This window comes from Leptodactylus fuscus, chromosome 8 (assembly GCF_031893055.1).
Source record: "Leptodactylus fuscus isolate aLepFus1 chromosome 8, aLepFus1.hap2, whole genome shotgun sequence".
Classification (NCBI taxonomy): Eukaryota; Metazoa; Chordata; class Amphibia; order Anura; family Leptodactylidae; genus Leptodactylus; species Leptodactylus fuscus.
Genome location: NC_134272.1, coordinates 1,906,441 through 1,932,383, shown reverse-complemented (window position 1 = coordinate 1,932,383; position 25,943 = coordinate 1,906,441). Strand labels below are relative to the sequence as shown.

Below are 25,943 nucleotides of genomic sequence, written 5' to 3'. Positions count from 1 at the left end.
CTGTTAGTATAGGGGTGCAGACATATCCTCTGTTAGTATAGGGGTGCGGACATATCCTCTGTTAGTATAGGGGTGCAGACATATCCTCTGTTAGTATAGGGGTGCAGACATATCCTCTGTTAGTATAGGGGTGCGGACATAGTCTCTGTTAGTATAGGGGTGCAGACATATCCTCTGTTAGTATAGGGGTGCAGACATAGTCTCTGTTAGTATAGGGGTGCAGACATAGTCTCTGTTAGTATAGGGGTGCGGACATATCCTCTGTTAGTATAGGGGTGCAGACATATCCGCTGTTAGTATAGGGGTGCAGACATATCCTCTGGTAGTATAGGGGTGCAGACATATCCGCTGTTAGTATAGGGGTGCAGACATATCCTCTGTTAGTATAGGGGTGCGGACATAGTCTCTGTTAGTATAGGGGTGCGGACATATCCTCTGTTAGTATAGGGGTGCAGACATATCCTCTGTTAGTATAGGGGTGCAGACATATCCGCTGTTAGTATAGGGGTGCAGACATATCCTCTGTTAGTATAGGGGTGCAGACATAGTCTCTGTTAGTATAGGGGTGCAGACATATCCTCTGTTAGTATAGGGGTGCAGACATAGTCTCTGTTAGTATAGGGGTGCAGACATATCCTGTGTTAGTATAGGGGTGCGGACATATCCTCTGTTAGTATAGGGGTGCGGACATATCCTCTGTTAGTATAGGGGTGCAGACATATCCTCTGTTAGTATAGGGGTGCAGACATATCCGCTGTTAGTATAGGGGTGCAGACATAGTCTCTGTTAGTATAGGGGTGCAGACATATCCTCTGTTAGTATAGGGGTGCAGACATAGTCTCTGTTAGTATAGGGGTGCAGACATATCCTCTGTTAGTATAGGGGTGCGGACATATCCTCTGTTAGTATAGGGGTGCAGACATATCCTCTGTTAGTATAGGGGTGCAGACATATCCGCTGTTAGTATAGGGGTGCAGACATATCCTCTGTTAGTATAGGGGTGCAGACATATCCGCTGTTAGTATAGGGGTGCGGACATATCCTCTGTTAGTATAGGGGTGCGGACATATCCTCTGTTAGTATAGGGGTGCGGACATATCCTCTGTTAGTATAGGGGTGCGGACATATCCTCTGTTAGTATAGGGGTGCGGACATATCCTCTGTTAGTATAGGGGTGCAGACATATCCGCTGTTAGTATAGGGGTGCGGACATATCCTCTGTTAGTATAGGGGTGCGGACATATCCTCTGTTAGTATAGGGGTGCGGACATATCCTCTGTTAGTATAGGGGTGCAGACATATCCGCTGTTAGTATAGGGGTGCAGACATATCCTCTGTTAGTATAGGGGTGCAGACATATCCGCTGTTAGTATAGGGGTGCGGACATATCCTCTGTTAGTATAGGGGTGCGGACATATCCTCTGTTAGTATAGGGGTGCGGACATATCCTCTGTTAGTATAGGGGTGCGGACATAGTCTCTGTTAGTATAGGGGTCAGACATAGTCTCTGTTAGTATAGGGGTGCAGACATATCCTCTGTTAGTATAGGGGTGCGGACATATCCTCTGTTAGTATAGGGGTGCGGACATATCCGCTGTTAGTATAGGGGTGCAGACATATCCTCTGTTAGTATAGGGGTGCGGACATATCCTCTGTTAGTATAGGGGTGCGGACATATCCGCTGTTAGTATAGGGGTGCAGACATATCCTCTGGTAGTATAGGGGTGCAGACATATCCTCTGTTAGTATAGGGGTGCAGACATATCCTCTGTTAGTATAGGGGTGCGGACATATCCGCTGTTAGTATAGGGGTGCGGACATATCCGCTGTTAGTATAGGGGTGCGGACATATCCTCTGTTAGTATAGGGGTGCAGACATATCCTCTGTTAGTATAGGGGTGCAGACATAGTCTCTGTTAGTATGGGGGTGCGCTGTTTATCTTTTAACCCTTGGAGATTGTTACGATCAGTGAGTTCCTGTTTCCACCCCCACCACAGCGCCTCCGCAGGGGAGATAAAGTATTGCATCTCCTGTACTGAAAGTTGTAATATTGGAATTGGCAGATTGTCTAATATTTCATCCCACAGTGACAAAGTGAGAGAGAACGTCATTATAAAGTGACCCCCAATATCTCCATTCTGCAGTTGCCAGAATGCCCCCCCATTCCTAATGGCTATATACTCCGATATAATGGGTGTAACATTTGGGGTGACAGTCCCCTCTAAGTCTTTGTGTCTCGCAGATTCGGAGCTTTATCAGCTATGACAATGCCACCAAGCAGCTGGACACGGTCTACGACATCACACGAGATCTGGCCAGAGCCTTCCTGGAGCTCATCAACTCATCCGGGTTCGATATGAGGAACATTTCCACTCTATACAGGTGAGCGAAGGGGGAGTGACAGTAATGGGGCACGTGTGGGGGTGTTGGGAGGTCCCGGGGGGATTGGGGGGAGGATACAAATGTAATTCAATTTGGGTTTGATAAATTGGGGATTATGGTGAAGTCTATCCAGGGTTGGATTGTCCCAACAACGTGCCAAAGGGTCCTCCGGTGGGGTCAGGCCCGATCACAACAATTGTGCCCCCTTTGGCGCCCTGCTTTGTAGATCACTAGCAGGTTGGGGCGCAGGATCTCGCTGTATTGGCACATTGCTGACTTTGGTTCCTTTGTGTCTTTTAGGTTGGGTTTACTCATCTGCTTCTATGATGATATCCAAGATCTCGATCCTGTGATGGCGAAAGCTTTATTACATCAGATGATAAAGTGCAACCAGCTGCGGGGCCCCCGGGCCGACGTACAAAAGGTGGGTGAGGACACAATCATCCAGATCATAAAGGGTTAATGTCACCTAAAAGGATGAAAAACCTTCATTTCTGCCATAACATTACTTAGCCTTGGCCTTATATGAGCTCTGCACATGTCGGGGTCCTCGGATTCGTGTACATGAGGGGTCTGTGAGTCCAGGAAGATACAAGGAGGTGGCCATTACGTGTCACATGCGGTACATGCAGAGGATTTGGTGCTCAGGGGTGTAAATGTACCAACCACTCCCGGCCCTGGACCTCAGCGGGCCCAAAGTTCTCTGTATAATATAGGACGACCCCAGCATTATAGCGCTATACATAGTACAGGGTAAATAAGGTCACATGTGAGGTCACCATAAAACCACTCCACAGGTTTTATTGATTTCTCTGCATTTTCTTTCTCAGCTCAGAATTTAGAATTGAAGTTTCTTCTTCTTTTCTGTAAAAACTAGAACTCAATCCAAATCCCAAATAACCTTCTTGTATCTCACAGTTAAAGTCTCAGTTCCTCCAAATGGCCGTCCTGAACCAGACCTTAAACGACAGCCTGGGCTCGTTGTCGGACGCCGTGGTCGGGCTGACTATATCCCAGCTGGAGGCTTTGTCTCCTGAGGCCGTGCAGGGCGCCGTCCTAACACTCCAGCAAGTCTCCGGATGGACCAAGAGTCAGATTATAATCCTTACAAGAAAGTTCCTCCACTCTGAGAAGGTAACGGGACGTAGAAACACATCCGAGGAGCTCCAGAAAAGCTCTGCAGCTGCTGAGGAACACATTGCATCTCTCTGAGCTTTGCTATGCCTCTGTTATGTGTCGTGTGCAAGACCCAAGTGCAATGGATTACTGGGAGCAGAAATATAATCTGTTATCATTCACCGACCCAAAGACTCACAGTCAGGCCCCGATGCAAATCTAGACAAGGTCCCAAACATGTGCTGCAGAAATCTGCTGTTCTGTTATATTATGAGGTCACCCTGGCACTAGGACCCAGTTACAACTGTTGACTCGGAATCCCTAATAGCTCCGCCCCCGCTTAACAGTGAGATGCCCCGCCCCTAAGAGGGTTGATCAGGGAGATCTGAAAGTCTCCACAATATCACATTGTATTAAGTCTATGACTCTCCATTTTAGGTTTTAACATATTTCAATGTAAGTCAGCTGGGAGAACTGGTATCGGGGGTCGGAGCCGACATCTTTTATGAGATGAATTCCCGAGATCTTGTAATGGCTCTGAAGAATGGATTGTCCCAACATGCGCCGGATTTCTCCGCAGCACAACAAGAAAGCATCCTAAGTAAGGTAAGCACACAGTAACCCACTAACATATGGGCATCATATATGATCCTTGTATATGGGCATTGTATATGGTCCCTGTATATGGGCATTACATATGGGCATTGTATATGGGCATTACACATGGTCCTTGTATATGGACATTACATATGGTCCTTGTATATGGGCATTACATATGGTACTTGTATATGGGCATTGTATAGAAGCTGCATTGTACAAGATCAGTATATGAGAATAAAGCTATATGGACCTCATAGTTACGACAGGGTCCGCAGGTCAGAGTCTACACCTCATAGTTCGGGAATTGCACAGATTGGTGGATTTAGTGGATATAGCACACTATTAAAGTAGAAGACACAGACTGCCTTATGAGGTCCCGTCATCCAGCTCAGGCCCGGTCTCCAGCGGACGCTCTGTATGAATTATACCTGCAGTATCTGGACGCTGTACAATTTGCCTTGCTCTACCTTAGTTAGCTTGTTCTGCACAACCGGTCTCCTGTGCCTAATTCCTGCACGACCATCACAGGCATTACAACAACCATTAGGCTCAGGGAGGTTTACCCCCATCAGATACCCTCCAGGACCCCTCAGTACTGCACCAGCCTTGAAGGAGATGCTTGACAATGTGGCCACGGACACTACGATTCCCCTTTAGGACATACATGGACAGGTGATAAGTTCACATTATAGGGTGTCCTTGGGGCACATGGGGGTCTTCTGTTCAGGAGCAAACAGCAACTACCAAGAGCCAGTCTCACTGTGGGGTATGTAGCATGGCCTTGCATTACCCCGGCAGACCATTGACTTGATGAGAATCGTGTCTTGCAGTGGTTGTGCAGGGACCCCGCAGATAACAGCTGATCTGTAGAGGTGCCAGCAGCGGGACATCCAGTGATGAGTTGTCGGGGGTCTCTATAACATAAACATCCTATTCCCTTTGTAGTATATCCTAATAAAGGGGCCATTCAGAACATCCCATATACCATAGACGTTCCAATGGTCGGAGCATTCATTGGTCAGCGCCATCTTCAGTAGGTTTGGCCGTCACGTCTTCTCTGTTATGAGACTTATTAATAGTCTGAAGCTCTCGCCCCGCAGAGGAGTCTTCTTGTTCCCTTTCATGCCCCAGTATGGTGATATAAGATTGCCGGGGCAGCTGACACCAGTCTTACCATATATACCCGTCTGTCCTAACCATCCGTCTTCTCACTAGCTGATGTCTTCTGGAGAATTCCTGACCGTCCTGTCCGACATGAATGGAGCCTTCTTTACACAAGTGTCTCTGTCGCAACTGCAAACACAAAGGAACTTGGACGTCACAGAACTGAATGACAAGGAGATGAGAAGGAGTCAGGTGAGTCTGGGTATGACCCAAATGTCCTCCGGCCATGAGCGGCCATTCAGAGGAGAAACAGGTTCTTGATTCCTTGTCTATATTCTGTGTTCCAGGCCCTTCTTTTGTTTGAGTTACTGTCTCCGAATATCCCATTGGTGAATCTTCTGAGGTAAGCTGCTCCCCAATACAGTGCTAAGAGATGTACTGCCACCCCAGGGATCGGGGTAGAAGGGCTGTACTGCCACCCCAGGGATCGGGGTAGAAGGGCTGTACTGCTGTCCCAGGGATCGGGGTAGAAGGGCTGTACTGCCGTGCCAGGGATCGGGGTAGAAGGGCTGTACTGCCACCCCAGGGATCGGGGTAGAAGGGCTGTACTGCTGTGCCAGGGATCGGGGTAGAAGGGCTGTACTGCTGTGCCAGGGATCGGGGTAGAAGGGCTGTACTGCTGTCCCAGGGATCGGGGTAGAAGGGCCGTACTGCCACCCCAGGGATCGGGGTAGAAGGGCTGTACTGCCGTCCCAGGGATCGGGGGAGAAGGGCTGTACTGCCACCCCAGGGATCGGTGTAGAAGGGCTGTACTGCCGTCCCAGGGATCGGGGTAGAAGGGCTGTACTGCCGTCCCAGGGATCGGGGTAGAAGGGCTGTACTGCCGTCCCAGGGATCGGGGTAGAAGGGCTGTACTGCCGTCCCAGGGATCGGGGTAGAAGGGCTGTACTGCCGTCCCAGGGATCGGGGTAGAAGGGCTGTACTGCCGTCCCAGGGATCGGGGTAGAAGGGCTGTACTGCCACCCCAGGGATCAGGGTAGAAGAGCCGTACTGCCACCCCAGGGATCGGGGTAGAAGAGCCGTACTGCCACCCCAGGGATCGGGGTAGAAGGGCCGTACTGCCACCCAAGGGATCGGGGTAGAAGGGCTGTACTGCTGTGCCAGGGATCGGGATAGAAGGGCTGTACTTCCACCCCAGGGATCGGGGTAGAAGGGCTGTACTGCCACCCCAGGGATCGGGGTAGAAGGGCCGTACTGCCACCCCAGGGATCGGGGTAGAAGAGCTGTACTGCCGTGCCAGGGATCGGGGTAGAAGGGCCGTACTGCCACCCAAGGGATTGGGGTAGAAGGGCTGTACTGCCACCCCAGGGATCAGGGTAGAAGAGCTGTACTGCTGTGCCAGGGATCGGGGTAGAAGGGCTGTACTGCTGTGCCAGGGATCGGGGTAGAAGGGCCGTACTGCTGTGCCAGGGATCGGGGTAGAAGGGCCGTACTGCTGTGCCAGGGATCGGGGTAGAAGGGCTGTACTGCCACCCCAGGGATCGGGGTAGAAGAGCTGTACTGCTGTGCCAGGGATCGGGATAGAAGGGCTGTACTGCCACCCCAGGGATCGGGGTAGAAGAGCTGTACTGCCGTGCCAGGGATCGGGATAGAAGGGCCGTACTGCCACCCAAGGGATTGGGGTAGAAGGGCTGTACTGCTGTGCCAGGGATCGGGATAGAAGGCCTGTACTGCCACCCCAGGGATCGGGGTAGAAGGGCTGTACTGCTGTGCCAGGGATCGGGGTAGAAGAGCTGTACTGCCGTGCCAGGGATCGGGATAGAAGGGCTGTACTGCCACCCCAGGGATCGGGATAGAAGGGCTGTACTGCCACCCCAGGGATCGGGGTAGAAGAGCTGTACTGCCGTGCCAGGGATCGGGATAGAAGGGCCGTACTGCCACCCAAGGGATTGGGGTAGAAGGGCTGTACTGCTGTGCCAGGGATCGGGATAGAAGGCCTGTACTGCCACCCCAGGGATCGGGGTAGAAGGGCTGTACTGCTGTGCCAGGGATCGGGGTAGAAGAGCTGTACTGCCGTGCCAGGGATCGGGGTAGAAGGGCTGTACTGCCACCCCAGGGATCGGGGTAGAAGGGCTGTACTGCCACCCAAGGGATTGGGGTAGAAGGGCTGTACTGCTGTGCCAGGGATCGGGATAGAAGGCCTGTACTGCCACCCCAGGGATCGGGGTAGAAGGGCTGTACTGCTGTGCCAGGGATCGGGGTAGAAGAGCTGTACTGCCGTGCCAGGGATCGGGATAGAAGGGCTGTACTGCCACCCCAGGGATCGGGATAGAAGGGCTGTACTGCCACCCCAGGGATCGGGGTAGAAGAGCTGTACTGCCGTGCCAGGGATCGGGATAGAAGGGCCGTACTGCCACCCAAGGGATTGGGGTAGAAGGGCTGTACTGCTGTGCCAGGGATCGGGATAGAAGGCCTGTACTGCCACCCCAGGGATCGGGGTAGAAGGGCTGTACTGCTGTGCCAGGGATCGGGGTAGAAGAGCTGTACTGCCGTGCCAGGGATCGGGGTAGAAGGGCTGTACTGCCACCCCAGGGATCGGGGTAGAAGGGCTGTACTGCCACCCCAGGGATCGGGATAGAAGGGCTGTACTGCCGTGCCAGGGATCGGGATAGAAGAGCTGTACTGCCGTGCCAGGGATCGGGGTAGAAGAGCTGTACTGCTGTGCCAGGGATCGGGGTAGAAGGGCTGTACTGCCATCCCAGGGATCGGGGTAGAAGGGGTGGAACAATCCTTTACATTATATATGGCGCCACGTATGTTTTTTGGTGCAACAAAAAAACTGCCTAGGTATTAATCTATAGGAGCTCCTTCCAATAGGGGGCGCTAGGAGCAAATTCCTCTTTATCACCAATGAGGTGTTATTTGCATATTCCTTCCCCAGAATTCTTAGCAGGACCTGCATGTCCCTGTACCAGCCTCTCCCTAATACAGACATTGCCACCTCTGACCCAGGGAATAATTTGGGATTACTGCAATGCCCATTTCTATCGTAACACTATCAGGGCTTTATCTTGTGATTTTGGGTGTCCATTTTGGGGGGCTATTAGACTGTATATAATTGGACCGTGCAGGATAGACAGTACAATCCTCGCCTTGCCGGCAATGTCTATTGTTTGTCCCATCTCTTGTAGTACGGGGCAGCTGGTGAAAGGATTGACCTGTGAATACATCGACCGCATGAGTAAGCCGACCTTCCTGAACCACTACAAGCTGATGGAGAAGAAGCTGCCATTACTATCTCCACACCAGGTATATGGCGGTGGGTAGGGCTGGGCCCCCTGTCTCTACAAGGCCACAAGGGCTCGGCCACGGATATCCAGGTCCTGTTTCCCGACTTCCCACAATTTATTAACTGTGATGTAACGTCCTTTGGTGTCAGATCACAAACACAATTTCTATGGATAACCCAAAGGGGGCGATATTTCCTAATGTGCTTGGTCATTGGTAAGTGTGGTGGGGATGTGAAGCTGCAGCCGACAGAGGATTCTCACAATCAGCTCTAACCTCTGACCTATCTGATACCGCCGCAGACCCCGCAGCACATGGCGACTCTTCCTCCATTGTCTGGCGCTAATCAGCTCTAACCTCTGACCTATTGGCCTCCTATTGAATACAATGTGTGGGGGGGGGCAGCGCTTTAAGCTCCTTTCTTTCAGGACACCGAGTAAAGAACCATCCTCCATCTTTCGGCATCTGATTCAGCCACAGACCCCGCGATATCCGGCTCCAGCTATTTCACCATTTGCAGACGTTCAGGATAGCTCTGCTACGTCTGTATGTTTAATGTGTGTATTGGGCTATGGGGGGGCGAGGTCATGTATGACAACCTGTATTATGGATTGTATCTGACGGATTCGGCTTTTATGGGGATTCTTCGCCCTCTTATTACCGCCAGTTTGTCTCACTTTTCAGATCCATTGTCTGGCATGGAAATATTGGAGGGTTTCCCACGCAACCATCCCTCCATTGCTGCTGGCCGTGCTGCCGTAAGTGGAAAACTTCAAAGGATTTGGGCAAGTCAATCTGTAATGTAGACAGCGGCTTATGTAAGTGAGGAGAGAGGCCGCCGCCGCCGCGCTCAGCCCTTCCCCAGGCTACGGACATCAGGCTTTGATCATTATTGCCGTGATGAGAAACAGATTATTCTCTATCACCTGGGTCATTCCGAGCCCATGAGCGATGCCGAATACAAGTGGGGTACAAGTGGCGATGGGATTGGTCCTGTACTCATGGTGGGGTGGATAAGAGATGACTGTACCAGACTCTGGTATCACTGCTGACATCATAGGATTCCCATCCGTGTGCAGCAGATGATTAAGGATGTGCTACATATATAGAAGATACATATATAAGATACACACACATATACAGTATATACCATCCAGCAACAGCCCGCCACACTGACCCGGCATGGCCTGACGTTTCCTGACACCTCGATCGTTTCCCTTCCAGGACAGAATATTTTACTTCTCTCTGCAAACCCTTATTAATGGGACTAAGGAAGACGGATCTTAAGCATTTGCTGTTACCTGCGAGCAAGAAGGAGTTTGTCATTAGCAAAGTGAATCAATGCCTGGTAAGAGATTGTGTCTGCACCTCCCCCACCCAGTGAGACCACTGACACGTAGACATTGGCGGCACTTGCCTCTTTTTGCCCCTTTTCCGCCTCTTGCACCGTCTTACAGGTGGTTTCCAGGTACTTTATTCTAAGGTACAGGATTTTTGCTTGTCCTAAATGTTTTATAAGAAGTTACTGCAGATAATTCTCAGCCGTCTGACAAAGGTGTAAAAGCCCAAAACACACGAGACATCCCCTGCACAGCCTGAAGCTAAGAAAATGGGTGCGAGAGCCTTGACTAATGTCCCCATAGGCTGAGAGTCCTGTAAGTGGCACCGTATAGATCGGCCATATATACTGTGCCTATCCCGCCGTGTCCCGGACATCACAGCGCACCCGCAGAAACCGCACATCTGTCTCCGTCTCTTTCAGAACAATTCTGTCACTGACGTGTATCAGCTGGATATACTCGGGAATCTCATCTGTCACTTGTCTCCGAGTATCATAGAGAGCGGCCTCTCCTCAAGTGTCATCGAGACGGCGCTAAATCAGCTGAAGACCTGCTCAGATCTCAGCCAAGAACAGAATAAGGCCATCCGATCCAGAATCCGGGAATATTATGGGTAAGCGAGGTCATATGGCCGGTCAGACAGGCGTCCATACATAACAAGCCTTGTCACACTCTGATCTGTCCTCTGTGTAGGAACCCAATAAACTGGACGGCTGAGACAGCCCAAGATATGGCCCCGTACTGGAATCTGCTGACCAAAGAAGAGGTTCTGGTGCTAATGGGGAAGGTAACGCTGGGAGATGTCACCATTCCATATCAGGTTCTCCTTGCACTACTGATCCAATAACAGAACATGTTGGTTTCCAGTCCATTGTGTATGCTGGATAAAGAAGGACCATGTGTCTTAGATGGTCACTGACTGCATAGGTCATGTGATTCAGGACCAAAATGTGCTGCACTTTAATCAAAAATATGTCTGACAAACGTCTCCTCTAAAGTTCCTGCCATTAGATGTCTCCCTTCGAGCTCATTTACACTTCACTCCCTGTTCTTAGCCAAGGTCCGTCCATAGATACATTAGATAAGCAAGACGGAATCCCAGTGAGTGGAGGGGGAGGGTCTGTTCTCTTGTAATGCAGTGAGTGCAGTGGGGAGGGGTTGAGTCTCCTCAGTCTCCACACACAAGTCTGTAAAGTGTTGGTTCAGTGTGAGGTTCAGTTGCAGCCGGACACAAGTATAGAAGTAGAGGGGGGGGGCTGATCTTCTGGGTTACATGTAGTACAGTTCTTCATGCATTTGTTGATTGCAACATTAGACAAAATATGATCAAGGGAGAGGAAGACATTTGGGGAAGGATTTGCTGAGTTTTTTGGTTTAGTGGAGGACCTTTCACCACCTCCAACAAGCCCAGCTCTTTGCATCATTCAATCCCCCCTCCCCCTTACTGATTCCAGCACACAATTCTTTTTCTCTCGCCCCCACCTTTACTGGGCAATCACTGCTGTTAGGTTTGGTGCCTGATATACTATTTAGTCTCTGTACTGTCAGGAGGGTGGAGTCAGGCAGGAGCAGACAAGGCGGTGTGATTCTGACACTGGCTGCTTCTGATTGGAGCTCTAATCCATTCTCTTCTGTCTGACCCCGCCCACCTGACAGTGCAGGGCTTAAATAACACATCAGGCACCAAAACTAACAGCACTTGTTACTCAGGAATGGCAGGGAGAGAAAATCCCAACTGTTCTGGAATCAGTGGGTGGGGGAGGGTATCAACAGATGTAATAATTGGTGGAGGTGGTGAAAGGTTCTATTTAAACTGCTGTGACAACCTCTAGTCTGTATCATGGACAATAGACTGGTTGTCACAAAATGAAGCCGTCTCATGAATATTCTCACTTAGATTAGCAGCACAGGTGAGCGTAAGAACTAATGAAGCAACCAAGTAATTGATGAGGAAATGGCGGTATTTGGAGCGGCGCTTTCTTGTCAGTATGGTAATTGTTTCGCCATTTGCCAGGGACGTAATCCTAGAATACTGTTCAGTATATTCCGCCTCCTCCGTTTCCTCAGATTCTCAGGACGTGCTCAGGGCGAGGTCACTAAATGTCTATAGTAAATGTCCTGACTGTGTGAGCAGAATGGCGTCACGGCGTTGTATATGGCGGTTCCTGACCTCTTGTCTTCAGTTCCAGGCACTGGCCTCAGAGATGGTATCTGGCGCGGTTGGCGGCGCTCACAGTGTGGAGATGTTATCTGGATTATTCCATGCCGTACATGAACATGGTGCCAACGTACCTGAGCCGGAGCACACAGCAGGTAGCGCTTCTGATCCTGCGCGCACGTCACGGACGCCATCCTCCTTCTCCTCTTCTCTCTGGTATTGAAGAGCTTCATTGTTCTCGGCCTTCAGACAAATGTCTTTCCAGGGATTGAATGGCTGAATTATGAGAGAGGAGAATTGTGGGGACGCCTGGTCTGAGACGTGGATGAAAGATCAAAATGTCATCCAAATCCTTCACATAACCTAAAAACATGGGCGACACCTGGACATTGTACACACAGGTCACCCCTGGACATTGGCTCAGGGGCCCCGCTCACCCAAATCTACTTGGGCCCCTTGAAGCCAATGGTGCTCACTGATTACTCTATATAGCCTTCCTAACATGTGGTCACCTATGGATTAAGGTTCCCCTTAGATATCTGCAGGCCCAACAGCAATTCCATCCAACTCCCCGGACACGTGCATGCTCTTCTCAGCAGATCATGGATCATGTGTTCTCAGGAATGGATAATTCCGACATTACATGGTCAGCTGGCCCCACTGAAGTTGTCAGGTTGTCACCCTTATGTGTGCTTACTGTTCTGATGGGACCCCTTATCTATAGGGCCCCTGTGTTACCGCACATGTGAGTGTTGTCGCTCAATAAGGCGGCAGAATTTGTTGTTGTACCTTTAGCCAGATACCAGTCAGGTCTTGTAGCGGACAGTCCAGCCAGGAGAGTCCATGGACATATACAGTACATCGGTGACCACTCCTGTCTCTTGTATAGATTGTGTTGGCACTAGAGCGCCATCCGCTGGTACACTGATGATCTTGGGTGAAGCCAATGTGTTCTGGACCCCTGAGGAGCTGCAGTGCATGACCACGGACACCTTCGCCACTTGTGTCCACGTCCTTGGGCTTCTGGGAAGTTTCAGTCCATCTCAGCTATTCGTTCTAAAGGAAAAGGCAAAAATGGTAAAGTTGCTGGTTTGTGGTCGGGGTTTGGGATCGCACCCGTCCAACCTATTAAATCAGGGGTCCTCAAACTGCGGCCCGCCAAGCACTTCTGTCTGGCCCCGCTGGCAGGCGTGTATTTATAATGAAGCTCCTGGGGAGCTCGGGCCAGGCCATGGAGCGCACTTCACTTTACCTATTGGAGGGCACCACTCCCGGTGTCTGTGCGACCTGCTCTGCCTCCGGCCCACTGTTTTAAAAAGTTTGAGGACCCCTGTATTAAATGAACTTTTACTAAAAATAAAATCTGTCTTTGAAGGTTTGGGGGCCATTGTCAGAATGGAGAAGTTATCACCTGAGCGCGCTGGGACGTATGGCCGGGACGCTGAGTGTCGCTGAGATTGATGAGCTCCATCTGCAGTCTATAGACATGGCGTCTGCTCTGAGCCAGCACTCACAATGGAGTGACCCTCAGGTGAGTCCAGTCTTGTATAGCTATGGCTACAAAGTCACATAGACTTCTTGTCCACATGAGACACTGTATCAGTGGGAGAGTCTTATGGCTGGTCACATGACCCCGCTGAGGACTAGAAGGAGCCGATAACCCACAGATACAGGAAAGATCAATACAGTTTGCCTCCTGTATCTTTCTAATGGGACAGAGAATATTTTGTCGGGGTGCTCCTTCAGGATCCTTCTTACACACCCTAAAATGTTTAGGGACTATTTGACTTGAAACTGGATTGTGTTTCGATGTTCCGCCCTCATCATGTGTTTCCAGCTCCTTTGTCAGTTTTCCAGGTCTGCAGATCTTGTGGACTCTTCCGTTGCAGTATATTCGAGGTCTCGTAGTCGATCTCTTCACAATGGCCATGTTACTAATGTCAATCTATCACCATAATCATGGATTTGGGGTTTTCTTTACACTTTGTAGGCAAAAGCCATCCTGCAAGGTTTCCTGAATGATTCTGGAAAATCAATCAGAGATTTGAAGAGCTTTGAACTGGCAGGACTGGGGCTCAGTCTGTGCGCGGCCACCCCTGAGCAGATAGAGGAGATCCAGACATTGGAGTTTGGGTAGGTGCTCCTGAGACAGTATTATTTGTAGGAATATGGCCCCATGTACACGACCAAGTATGTGGGGAGGGGGCTAGCACTTGATTTAGTGGCAGGCACTTGATAACATCCGAGAGTCATCCACCCTGAGGGTCTTCCATCCTGAGCTCCTTCCCCCTGAGGGTCTTCCATCCTGAGCTCCTTCCCCCTGAGGGTCTTCCATCCTGAGCTCCTTCCCCCCGAGGGTCTTCCATCCTGAGCTCCTTCCCCCCGAGGGTCTTCCATCCTGAGCTCCTTCCCCCCGAGGGCCTTCTGTCCTGAGCTCCTTCCCCCCGAGGGTCTTCCATCCTGAGCTCCTTCCCCCCGAGGGTCTTCCATCCTGAGCTCCTTCCCCCCGAGAGTCTTCCATCCTGAGCTCCTTCCTCCCGAGGGCCTTCTGTCCTGAGCTCCTTCCCCCCGAGGGTCTTCCATCTTGAGCTCCTTTCCCCCGAGGGCCTTCCATCTTGAGCTCCTTCCCCGAGGGTCTTCCATCTTGAGCTCCTTCCCCCCGAGGGCCTTCCATCTTGAGCTCCTTCCCCGAGGGTCTTCCATCTTGAGCTCCTTCCCCCCGAGGGCCTTCCATCTTGAGCTCCTTCCCCCCGAGGGTCTTCCATCTTGAGCTCCTTCCCCCCGAGGGCCTTCCATCTTGAGCTCCTTCCCCCCGAGGGTCTTCCATCTTGAGCTCCTTCCCCCCGAGGGTCTTCCATCTTGAGCTCCTTCCCCCCGAGGGTCTTCCATCTTGAGCTCCTTCCCCCCGAGGGTCTTCCATCTTGAGCTCCTTCCCCGAGGGTCTTCCATCTTGAGCTCCTTCCCCCCGAGGGCCTTCCATCTTGAGCTCCTTCCCCCCGAGGGTCTTCCATCTTGAGCTCCTTCCCCCCGAGGGTCTTCCATCTTGAGCTCCTTCCCCCCGAGGGTCTTCCATCTTGAGCTCCTTCCCCCCGAGGGTCTTCCATCTTGAGCTCCTTCCCCCCAGGGCCTTCTGTCCTGAGTACTTTCCATCCTTCATTGACTGTGTGTTCTGTTGTATTTCACAGACTTGCTCTATACTATCGGACCCCCCTAGAAGGGTTTTGGCTGCCCCCTTGGTCATGTGCTTGGGGCCTTCCCATGTTCCTTCCATACATCCTAATAGTGATGACTTTACACATCTGTATCTTCTTCTTCATGTTGATTCCATGTCTATATTATTGTCATCCTATTATCAGGAGAGTATTAATATTACATTGGCTTATTATTATGGGGCTCCTAGAAGGTCGTCCTGCCTGGTGACCCCTGTACGATGGTCATACCCCCTAATACGGCCATATGGGCCATGGTTGACTCCATCAGACGGTCCTTTAACATATGCCACAACGCTGTCCACTCCTGGGTCACCCTTTTTTCATTCCTTTTTAGCTCCGTTATTTCAAGAATTGGATCGTTCCCTTGTAGTCTGAGAATCCTACGAGCCTTTAAGAATAAGACCGAGAAGATTTATGGAAAAACTGAGAAGTGGAGCCATTTTGTTTTGAATGACATTGGCTATATAGCAGGTAACCCAAAGGGAGATGACGGTACGATCCTGTAGGAAACTTCGGGGACAGTGAAATCCCATCAATCCAGAAACCCATAATCAGGAAATTCTGATAATCCATCCGATGTGGCCAACACAGAACTATACGACACTATGGGGTATATACAGTATTATTATGGGATCTATAGTGTAATGGCGTCGTTGTCTGAGCGTTCACCTGTAGACATAAGTTTAGACTGACTTATCTGCTACGGTCCAGAGAAGCCCCTAAGGGGGAGTTCACACGGAGTAACGTGTCGCGTGATCTGGCATGTATACGGCGTGTGAGACTTTGAGTGCCGTAAACGCTCCCATTGATTTCAATGGGAGAGAGGATCGTATACGCCACAAATTCACGGCCGCAAAATAACGCGGCGTATACGATCCAGGCTCCCATTGAAATCAATGGGAGCGTATACGGCGCTCAAAGTCTCACACGCCGTATACATGCCACATCACGCGGCAAGTTACTCCATGTGAACTCCCCCTAAAGCTGTATTATAGGACTATAAAAGCACGTATAGAATAATAGAATATAACCTACAATACAGCACAAAAATCCTCTGCACTACCGCTCCTCAGGTCACACATTCTCTGCTACGCTGCACTACCGCTCCTCAGGTCACACATTCTCTGCTACGCTGCACTACCGCTCCTCAGGTCACACATTCTCTGCTACGCTGCACTACCGCTCCTCAGGTCACACATTCTCTGCTACGCTGCACTACCGCTCCTCAGGTTGTATATTCTCTGCTACACTGCACTACCGCTCCTCAGGTCACACATTCTCTGCTACACTGCACTACCGCTCCTCAGGTCACACATTCTCTGCTACACTGCACTACCGCTCCTCAGGTCACACATTCTCTGCTACACTGCACTACCGCTCCTCAGGTCACACATTCTCTGCTACACTGCACTACCGCTCCTCAGGTCACACATTCTCTGCTACGCTGCACTACCGCTCCTCAGGTCACACATTCTCTGCTACGCTGCACTACCGCTCCTCAGGTCGCACATTCTCTGCTACGCTGCACTACCGCTCCTCAGGTCACACATTCTCTGCTACGCTGCACTACCGCTCCTCAGGTCACACATTCTCTGCTACGCTGCACTACCGCTCCTCAGGTTGTATATTCTCTGCTACGCTGCACTACCGCTCCTCAGGTCACACATTCTCTGCTACGCTGCACTACCACTCCTCAGGTCACACATTCTCTGCTACACTGCACTACCGCTCCTCAGGTCGCACATTCTCTGCTACGCTGCACTACCGCTCCTCAGGTTGTATATTCTCTGCTACGCTGCACTACCGCTCCTCAGGTCACACATTCTCTGCTACGCTGCACTACCGCTCCTCAGGTCACACATTCTCTGCTACACTGCACTACCGCTCCTCAGGTCACACATTCTCTGCTACGCTGCACTACCGCTCCTCAGGTCACACATTCTCTGCTACGCTGCACTACCGCTCCTCAGGTCACACATTCTCTGCTACACTGCACTACCGCTCCTCAGGTTGTATATTCTCTGCTACGCTGCACTACCGCTCCTCAGGTCACACATTCTCTGCTACACTGCACTACCGCTCCTCAGGTCACACATTCTCTGCTACGCTGCACTACCGCTCCTCAGGTCACACATTCTCTGCTACACTGCACTACCGCTCCTCAGGTCACACATTCTCTGCTACACTGCACTACCGCTCCTCAGGTCGCACATTCTCTGCTACGCTGCACTACCGCTCCTCAGGTCACACATTCTCCGCTACGCTGCACTACCGCTCCTCAGGTCACACATTCTCTGCTACGCTGCACTACCGCTCCTCAGGTCGCACATTCTCTGCTACGCTGCACTACCGCTCCTCAGGTTGTATATTCTCTGCTACGCTGCACTACCGCTCCTCAGGTCACACATTCTCTGCTACACTGCACTACCGCTCCTCAGGTCGCACATTCTCTGCTACGCTGCACTACCGCTCCTCAGGTCACACATTCTCTGCTACGCTGCACTACCGCTCCTCATGTCACACATTCTCTGCTACACTGCACTACCGCTCCTCAGGTCACACATTCTCTGCTACACTGCACTACCGCTCCTCAGGTCACACATTCTCTGCTACGCTGCACTACCACTCCTCAGGTCACACATTCTCTGCTACACTGCACTACCGCTCCTCAGGTCACACATTCTCCGCTACGCTGCACTACCACTCCTCAGGTCACACATTCTCTGCTACACTGCACTACCGCTCCTCAGGTCACACATTCTCTGCTACACTGCACTACCGCTCCTCAGGTCACACATTCTCTGCTACACTGCACTACCGCTCCTCAGGTCACACATTCTCTGCTACACTGCACTACCGCTCCTCAGGTCACACATTCTCTGCTACGCTGCACTACCGCTCCTCAGGTCACACATTCTCTGCTACGCTGCACTACCGCTCCTCAGGTCACACATTCTCTGCTACACTGCACTACCGCTCCTCAGGTCACACATTCTCTGCTACGCTGCACTACCGCTCCTCAGGTCACACATTCTCTGCTACGCTGCACTACCGCTCCTCAGGTTGTATATTCTCTGCTACACTGCACTACCGCTCCTCAGGTCACACATTCTCTGCTACACTGCACTACCGCTCCTCAGGTCACACATTCTCTGCTACACTGCACTACCGCTCCTCAGGTCACACATTCTCTGCTACACTGCACTACCGCTCCTCAGGTCACACATTCTCTGCTACACTGCACTACCGCTCCTCAGGTCACACATTCTCTGCTACGCTGCACTACCGCTCCTCAGGTCACACATTCTCTGCTACGCTGCACTACCGCTCCTCAGGTCACACATTCTCTGCTACACTGCACTACCGCTCCTCAGGTCACACATTCTCTGCTACGCTGCACTACCGCTCCTCAGGTTGTATATTCTCTGCTACACTGCACTACCGCTCCTCAGGTCACACATTCTCTGCTACACTGCACTACCGCTCCTCAGGTCACACATTCTCTGCTACACTGCACTACCGCTCCTCAGGTCGCACGTTCTCTGCTACGCTGCACTACCGCTCCTCAGGTCACACATTCTCTGCTACGCTGCACTACCGCTCCTCAGGTTGTATATTCTCTGCTACACTGCACTACCGCTCCTCATGTCACACATTCTCTGCTACACTGCACTACCGCTCCTCAGGTCACACATTCTCTGCTACACTGCACTACCGCTCCTCAGGTCACACATTCTCTGCTACGCTGCACTACCGCTCCTCAGGTCACACATTCTCCGCTACGCTGCACTACCGCTCCTCAGGTTGTATATTCTCTGCTACGCTGCACTACCGCTCCTCAGGTTGTATATTCTCTGCTACGCTGCACTACCGCTCCTCAGGTCACACATTCTCTGCTACGCTGCACTACCGCTCCTCAGGTCGCACATTCTCTGTTACACTGCACTACCGCTCCTCAGGTCACACATTCTCTGCTACGCTGCACTACCGCTCCTCAGGTCACACATTCTCTGCTACGCTGCACTACCACTCCTCAGGTCACACATTCTCTGCTACACTGCACTACCGCTCCTCAGGTCGCACATTCTCTGCTACGCTGCACTACCGCTCCTCAGGTTGTATATTCTCTGCTACGCTGCACTACCGCTCCTCAGGTCACACATTCTCTGCTACACTGCACTACCGCTCCTCAGGTCACACATTCTCTGCTACACTGCACTACCGCTCCTCAGGTCACACATTCTCTGCTACGCTGCACTACCGCTCCTCAGGTCACACATTCCCTGCTACGCTGCACTACCGCTCCTCAGGTCACACATTCTCTGCTACGCTGCACTACCGCTCCTCAGGTCACACATTCTCTGCTACGCTGCACTACCGCTCCTCAGGTCACACATTCTCTGCTACGCTGCACTACCGCTCCTCAGGTCACACATTCTCTGCTACGCTGCACTACCGCTCCTCAGGTTGTATATTCTCTGCTACACTGCACTACCGCTCCTCATGTCACACATTCTCTGCTACACTGCACTACCGCTCCTCAGGTCACACATTCTCTGCTACACTGCACTACCGCTCCTCAGGTCACACATTCTCTGCTACGCTGCACTACCGCTCCTCAGGTCACACATTCTCCGCTACGCTGCACTACCGCTCCTCAGGTTGTATATTCTCTGCTACGCTGCACTACCGCTCCTCAGGTTGTATATTCTCTGCTACGCTGCACTACCGCTCCTCAGGTCACACATTCTCTGCTACGCTGCACTACCGCTCCTCAGGTCGCACATTCTCTGCTACGCTGCACTACCGCTCCTCAGGTCACACATTCTCTGCTACGCTGCACTACCGCTCCTCAGGTCACACATTCTCTGCTACACTGCACTACCGCTCCTCAGGTCACACATTCTCTGCTACACTGCACTACCGCTCCTCAGGTCACACATTCTCTGCTACGCTGCACTACCGCTCCTCAGGTCACACATTCCCTGCTACGCTGCACTACCGCTCCTCAGGTCACACATTCTCTGCTACGCTGCACTACCGCTCCTCAGGTCACACATTCTCTGCTACGCTGCACTACCGCTCCTCAGGTCACACATTCTCTGCTACGCTGCACTACCGCTCCTCAGGTCACACATTCTCTGCTACGCTGCACTACCGCTCCTCAGGTTGTATATTCTCTGCTACGCTGCACTACCGCTCCTCAGGTCACACATTCTCTGCTACGCTGCACTACCGCTCCTCAGGTCACACATTCTCTGCTACGCTGCACTACCGCTCCTCAGGTCACACATTCTCTGCTACACTGCACTACCGCTCCTCAGGTCACACATTCTCTGCTACACTGCACTACCGCTCCTCAGGTTGTATATTCTCTGCTACGCTGCACTACCGCTCCTCAGGTCACACATTCTCTGCTACGCTGCACTACCGCTCCTCAGGTCACACATTCTCTGCTACACTGCACTACCGCTCCTCAGGTTGTATATTCTCTGCTACACTGCACTACCGCTCCTCAGGTTGTATATTCTCTGCTACGCTGCACTACCGCTCCTCAGGTCACACATTCTCTGCTACACTGCACTACCGCTCCTCAGGTTGTATATTCTCTGCTACGCTGCACTACCGCTCCTCAGGTCACACATTCTCTGCTACACTGCACTACCGCTCCTCAGGTCACACATTCTCTGCTACACTGCACTACCGCTCCTCAGGTCACACATTCTCTGCTACGCTGCACTACCGCTCCTCAGGTCACACATTCTCTGCTACGCTGCACTACCGCTCCTCAGGTCGCACATTCTCTGCTACGCTGCACTACCGCTCCTCAGGTCACACATTCTCTGCTACACTGCACTACCGCTCCTCAGGTTGTATATTCTCTGCTACGCTGCACTACCGCTCCTCAGGTCACACATTCTCTGCTACACTGCACTACCGCTCCTCAGGTTGTATATTCTCTGCTACACTGCACTACCGCTCCTCAGGTCACACATTCTCTGCTACGCTGCACTACCGCTCCTCAGGTCACACATTCTCTGCTACACTGCACTACCGCTCCTCAGGTCACACATTCTCTGCTACACTGCACTACCGCTCCTCAGGTCGCACATTCTCTGCTACACTGCACTACCGCTCCTCAGGTCACACATTCTCTGCTACGCTGCACTACCGCTCCTCAGGTCACACATTCTCTGCTACACTGCACTACCGCTCCTCAGGTCACACATTCTCTGCTACACTGCACTACCGCTCCTCAGGTCACACATTCTCTGCTACACTGCACTACCGCTCCTCAGGTTGTATATTCTCTGCTACGCTGCACTACCGCTCCTCAGGTCACACATTCTCTGCTACGCTGCACTACCGCTCCTCAGGTCACACATTCTCTGCTACGCTGCACTACCGCTCCTCAGGTCACACATTCTCTGCTACACTGCACTACCGCTCCTCAGGTCGCACATTCTCTGCTACACTGCACTACCGCTCCTCAGGTCACACATTCTCTGCTACGCTGCACTACCGCTCCTCAGGTCACACATTCTCTGCTACACTGCACTACCGCTCCTCAGGTTGTATATTCTCTGCTACGCTGCACTACCGCTCCTCTGGTCACACATTCTCTGCTACACTGCACTACCGCTCCTCAGGTCACACATTCTCTGCTACACTGCACTACCGCTCCTCAGGTTGTATATTCTCTGCTACGCTGCACTACCGCTCCTCAGGTCACACATTCTCTGCTACGCTGCACTACCGCTCCTCAGGTCACACATTCTCTGCTACACTGCACTACCGCTCCTCAGGTCGCACATTCTCTGCTACACTGCACTACCGCTCCTCAGGTCGCACATTCTCTGCTACACTGCACTACCGCTCCTCAGGTCACACATTCTCTGCTACACTGCACTACCGCTCCTCAGGTCACACATTCTCTGCTACGCTGCACTACCGCTCCTCAGGTTGTATATTCTCTGCTACGCTGCACTACCGCTCCTCAGGTTGTATATTCTCTGCTACGCTGCACTACCGCTCCTCAGGTCACACATTCTCTGCTACGCTGCACTACCGCTCCTCAGGTCACACATTCTCTGCTACACTGCACTACCGCTCCTCATGTCACACATTCTCTGCTACACTGCACTACCGCTCCTCAGGTCACACATTCTCTGCTACACTGCACTACCGCTCCTCAGGTCACACATTCTCTGCTACGCTGCACTACCGCTCCTCAGGTTGTATATTCTCTGCTACGCTGCACTACCGCTCCTCAGGTCACACATTCTCTGCTACGCTGCACTACCGCTCCTCAGGTTGTATATTCTCTGCTACGCTGCACTACCGCTCCTCAGGTCACACATTCTCTGCTACGCTGCACTACCGCTCCTCAGGTCACACATTCTCTGCTACGCTGCACTTACTGACGTATTTTCTTCTTCTTGTCTCTCTTTTTAGCTGGTTTCAGTAAAGACGACTTCAGGACGCTTGATGTGAGACTTCTGCCCTATATACAGCCGGCCGCCATTACTCTCATACCCGAGGAGATATTCAGGGTAATACAATCAGGAGGATTTGTCTAATATATCTCGTATATATCCCAAGTAACCCGGACGCCCCTCCTAATTCTGGAGTCCGGCTGTTCCAGCATCGCCTGGGTCATATAACATGGAGCCCACGGCCCTACAGTCTCCATAGACATCACTGGCAGTAATGGTGCGGATGACGTTATACAAGGTGACAGGTCAGATTAGAACATCTCTGGTCTGATAGATGGAACCAGGTTATAGGGGGCCGCTCTGGGGTATTTGGGGCACTGACCCACCCTCAGGTTCTTACGTCCCAAATAGCCTTAAGATAATGTCCAGGGGCAAAGAAACCCCCAAAACTGTATTCTGTCCGGACTCCTGCTGTGCAGACACGAGGACACCAGAGACTTACCTCGCTGATCTGCAATTACATATAAAGGTTGGGGTTTTATTGGGGCCGTGGACAATGTTGGGATATGGCTATTAGGGCTATAGGACAATAAGCCACCAGTGCCCCAATAGCCCTGACAGGTAAAGTATTAGTCTTGTGACATAGAAATATCTAGAAGAACATGCCGCTTATCATGTCACTACGTCCAAGGATCAGAGGCAGTGATGTAAAGCTCGCCGCCGCCAGACTCTGGAGCGCAGGAAATGACCTCTCTGCAACGACGAATCATGTTTCACCATCTGGCGGTCACGGGAGAATCTAGTTTTGGGCACAAATTCCCACAGACACAACCCAAAAGAGCAAGAACTGCTAAAGATGCTGAAAAAGTCTCAGCCCCGCTAATGGAATGGGATTTACAAGTAGCTTATACTGCTGAGGTGTCGGCAGCCTTCTGGCCATATATAATATATACTGTATATATACACATTGTACAGGATAGAACAGGCGCAGAGGAATAAGTAAGTGACTTCCTTCCCTCAGGAGCTGCCACCGGAGCAGATCACAAACCTGGGACCTGAGAATGGAGCAATGGTGACGGAATCGCAGCGAGCGCAGCTAAACCCTGCACAGCTGCAGAGCCTACAGCAAGCACTAGAGGGCAGAAGAGTGAGCAGTAACACGTCAGTACCAGCGACAACGCGCACGACAACCGCAGACACCACTGCAGCTGCATCCAAGAGTAAGTAGTCAGCCGGGAGGTAGAAGTGTCCTGACGTGCTGGGACATCAAACTGCACCCAAACAATGGCTTCCCTGGTGCCAAATGGATCCGGAGCATTACAGATATCTCACTGTTTACTAGAAAAGGAGCCGCGTTATAGTGTCAGAGTCTGTAGAGTATATATATATAATGTTACTGGGGGACGTATATATCATATGTGCAAGAGGAACGTACAGATGATAATCGTAATGCTCAAACTGTGCGTCTCTATCTATCTATCTATCTATCTATCTATCTATCTATCTATCTCCTATCTATCTCCTATCTATCTATCTATCTATCTATCTATCTATCTATCTCCTATCTATCTATCTATCTATCTATCTATCTATCTATCTATCTCCTATCTATCTATCTATCTATCTATCTATCTATCTATCTCCTATCTATCTATCTATCTATCTATCTATCTATCTATCTCCTATCTATCTATCTCCTATCTATCTATCTATCTATCTATCTATCTATCTATCTATCTATCTCCTATCTATCTATCTCCTATCTATCTATCTATCTATCTATCTATCTATCTATCTATTTATCTATCTATCTATCTATCTGTCTATCTATCTATCTCCTATCTATCTATCTATCTATCTATCTATCTATCTATCTATCTATCTATTTATCTATCTATCTATCTATCTATCTATCTATCTATCTATCTATCTATCTATCTCCTATCTATCTATTTATCTATCTATCTATCTATCTATCTATCTATCTATCTATCTCCTATCTATCTATCTATCTATCTATCTATCTATCTATCTATCTATCTCCTATCTATCTCCTATCTATCTATTTATCTATCTATCTATCTATCTATCTATCTATCTATCTATCTCCTATCTATCTATCTATCTATCTATCTATCTATCTATCTATCTATCTCCTATCTATCTCCTATCTATCTATCTATCTATCTATCTATCTATCTATCTATCTCCTATCTATCTATCTATTTATCTATCTATCTATCTATCTATCTATCTATCATCTATCTATCTATCTATCTATCTATCTATCTATCTCCTATCTATCTATCTATCTCCTATCTATCTATCTATCTATCTATCTATCTATCTATCTCCTATCTATCTCCTATCTATCTATCTATCTATCTATCTATCTATCTATCTATCTATCTCCTATCTATCTATCTATCTATCTATCTATCTATCTATCTCCTATCTATCTATCTATCTATCTATCTATCTATCTATCTATCTATCTATCTATCTCCTATCTATCTATCTATCTATCTATCTATCTATCTATCTATCTATATATCTATCTTATAATTTATATCTTTTTATCTAGCTATCAGTGGTGGGATATAGAGATGAACTAATCTGTAATAATTCACTTTTCTCTTTCAGGTGTCGCTCTCACAGCTGACTATTGCCTTGTGTTTGCTTTTTTTTGTCTGTTCCTGCACCCATGACCTGCACCCCCTGCACCCATGACCTGCACCCCCAGCACCCATGACCTGCACCCCCTGCACCCCTGACCTGCACCCCCAGCACCCATGACCTGCACCCCCTGCACCCATGACCTGCACCCCCAGCACCCATGACCTGCACCCCCTGCACCCATGACCTGCACCCCCAGCACCCATGACCTGCACCCCCTGCACCCCTGACCTGCACCCCCAGCACCCATGACCTGCACCCCCTGCACCCATGACCTGCACCCCCAGCACCCATGACCTGCACCCCCAGCACCCATGACCTGCACCCCCTGCACCCATGACCTGCACCCCCAGCACCCATGACCTGCACCCCCAGCACCCATGACCTGCACCCCCTGCACCCATGACCTGCACCCCCAGCACCCATGACCTGCACCCCCTGCACCCCTGACCTGCACCCCCAGCACCCATGACCTGCACCCCCAGCACCCATGACCTTCACCCCCAGCACCCATGACCTGCACCCCCTGCACCCATGACCTGCACCCCCTGCACCCATGACCTGCACCCCCTGCACCCATGACCTGCACCCCCTGCACCCATGACCTGCACCCCCAGCACCCATGACCTG

At 50.8% G+C, this 25,943-nt stretch overlaps 1 protein-coding gene across 1 annotated transcript in view; it reads left to right on the top strand.

Annotated features, from left to right (window-relative positions):
• OTOA (otoancorin) overlaps positions 1-25,377 on the top strand; it is a 45,717-nt gene extending 20,340 nt beyond the window's left edge. Inside the window, exons 10-28 of the mRNA XM_075284872.1 lie at positions 2,244-2,383; positions 2,684-2,807; positions 3,302-3,517; positions 3,938-4,105; positions 5,315-5,455; positions 5,551-5,606; positions 8,395-8,512; positions 9,176-9,249; positions 9,716-9,839; positions 10,254-10,444; positions 10,525-10,618; positions 12,015-12,144; positions 12,879-13,066; positions 13,365-13,520; positions 13,980-14,122; positions 15,536-15,672; positions 22,657-22,754; positions 23,659-23,857; positions 25,281-25,377. Of these exons, the coding sequence (XP_075140973.1) occupies positions 2,244-2,383; positions 2,684-2,807; positions 3,302-3,517; positions 3,938-4,105; positions 5,315-5,455; positions 5,551-5,606; positions 8,395-8,512; positions 9,176-9,249; positions 9,716-9,839; positions 10,254-10,444; positions 10,525-10,618; positions 12,015-12,144; positions 12,879-13,066; positions 13,365-13,520; positions 13,980-14,122; positions 15,536-15,672; positions 22,657-22,754; positions 23,659-23,857; positions 25,281-25,345 (2,562 nt within the window). The 3' untranslated portion in view covers positions 25,346-25,377. The remainder of the gene's footprint in view (positions 1-2,243; positions 2,384-2,683; positions 2,808-3,301; positions 3,518-3,937; positions 4,106-5,314; positions 5,456-5,550; positions 5,607-8,394; positions 8,513-9,175; positions 9,250-9,715; positions 9,840-10,253; positions 10,445-10,524; positions 10,619-12,014; positions 12,145-12,878; positions 13,067-13,364; positions 13,521-13,979; positions 14,123-15,535; positions 15,673-22,656; positions 22,755-23,658; positions 23,858-25,280) is intronic.
• The last annotated feature ends 566 nt before the right edge of the window (positions 25,378-25,943 follow it).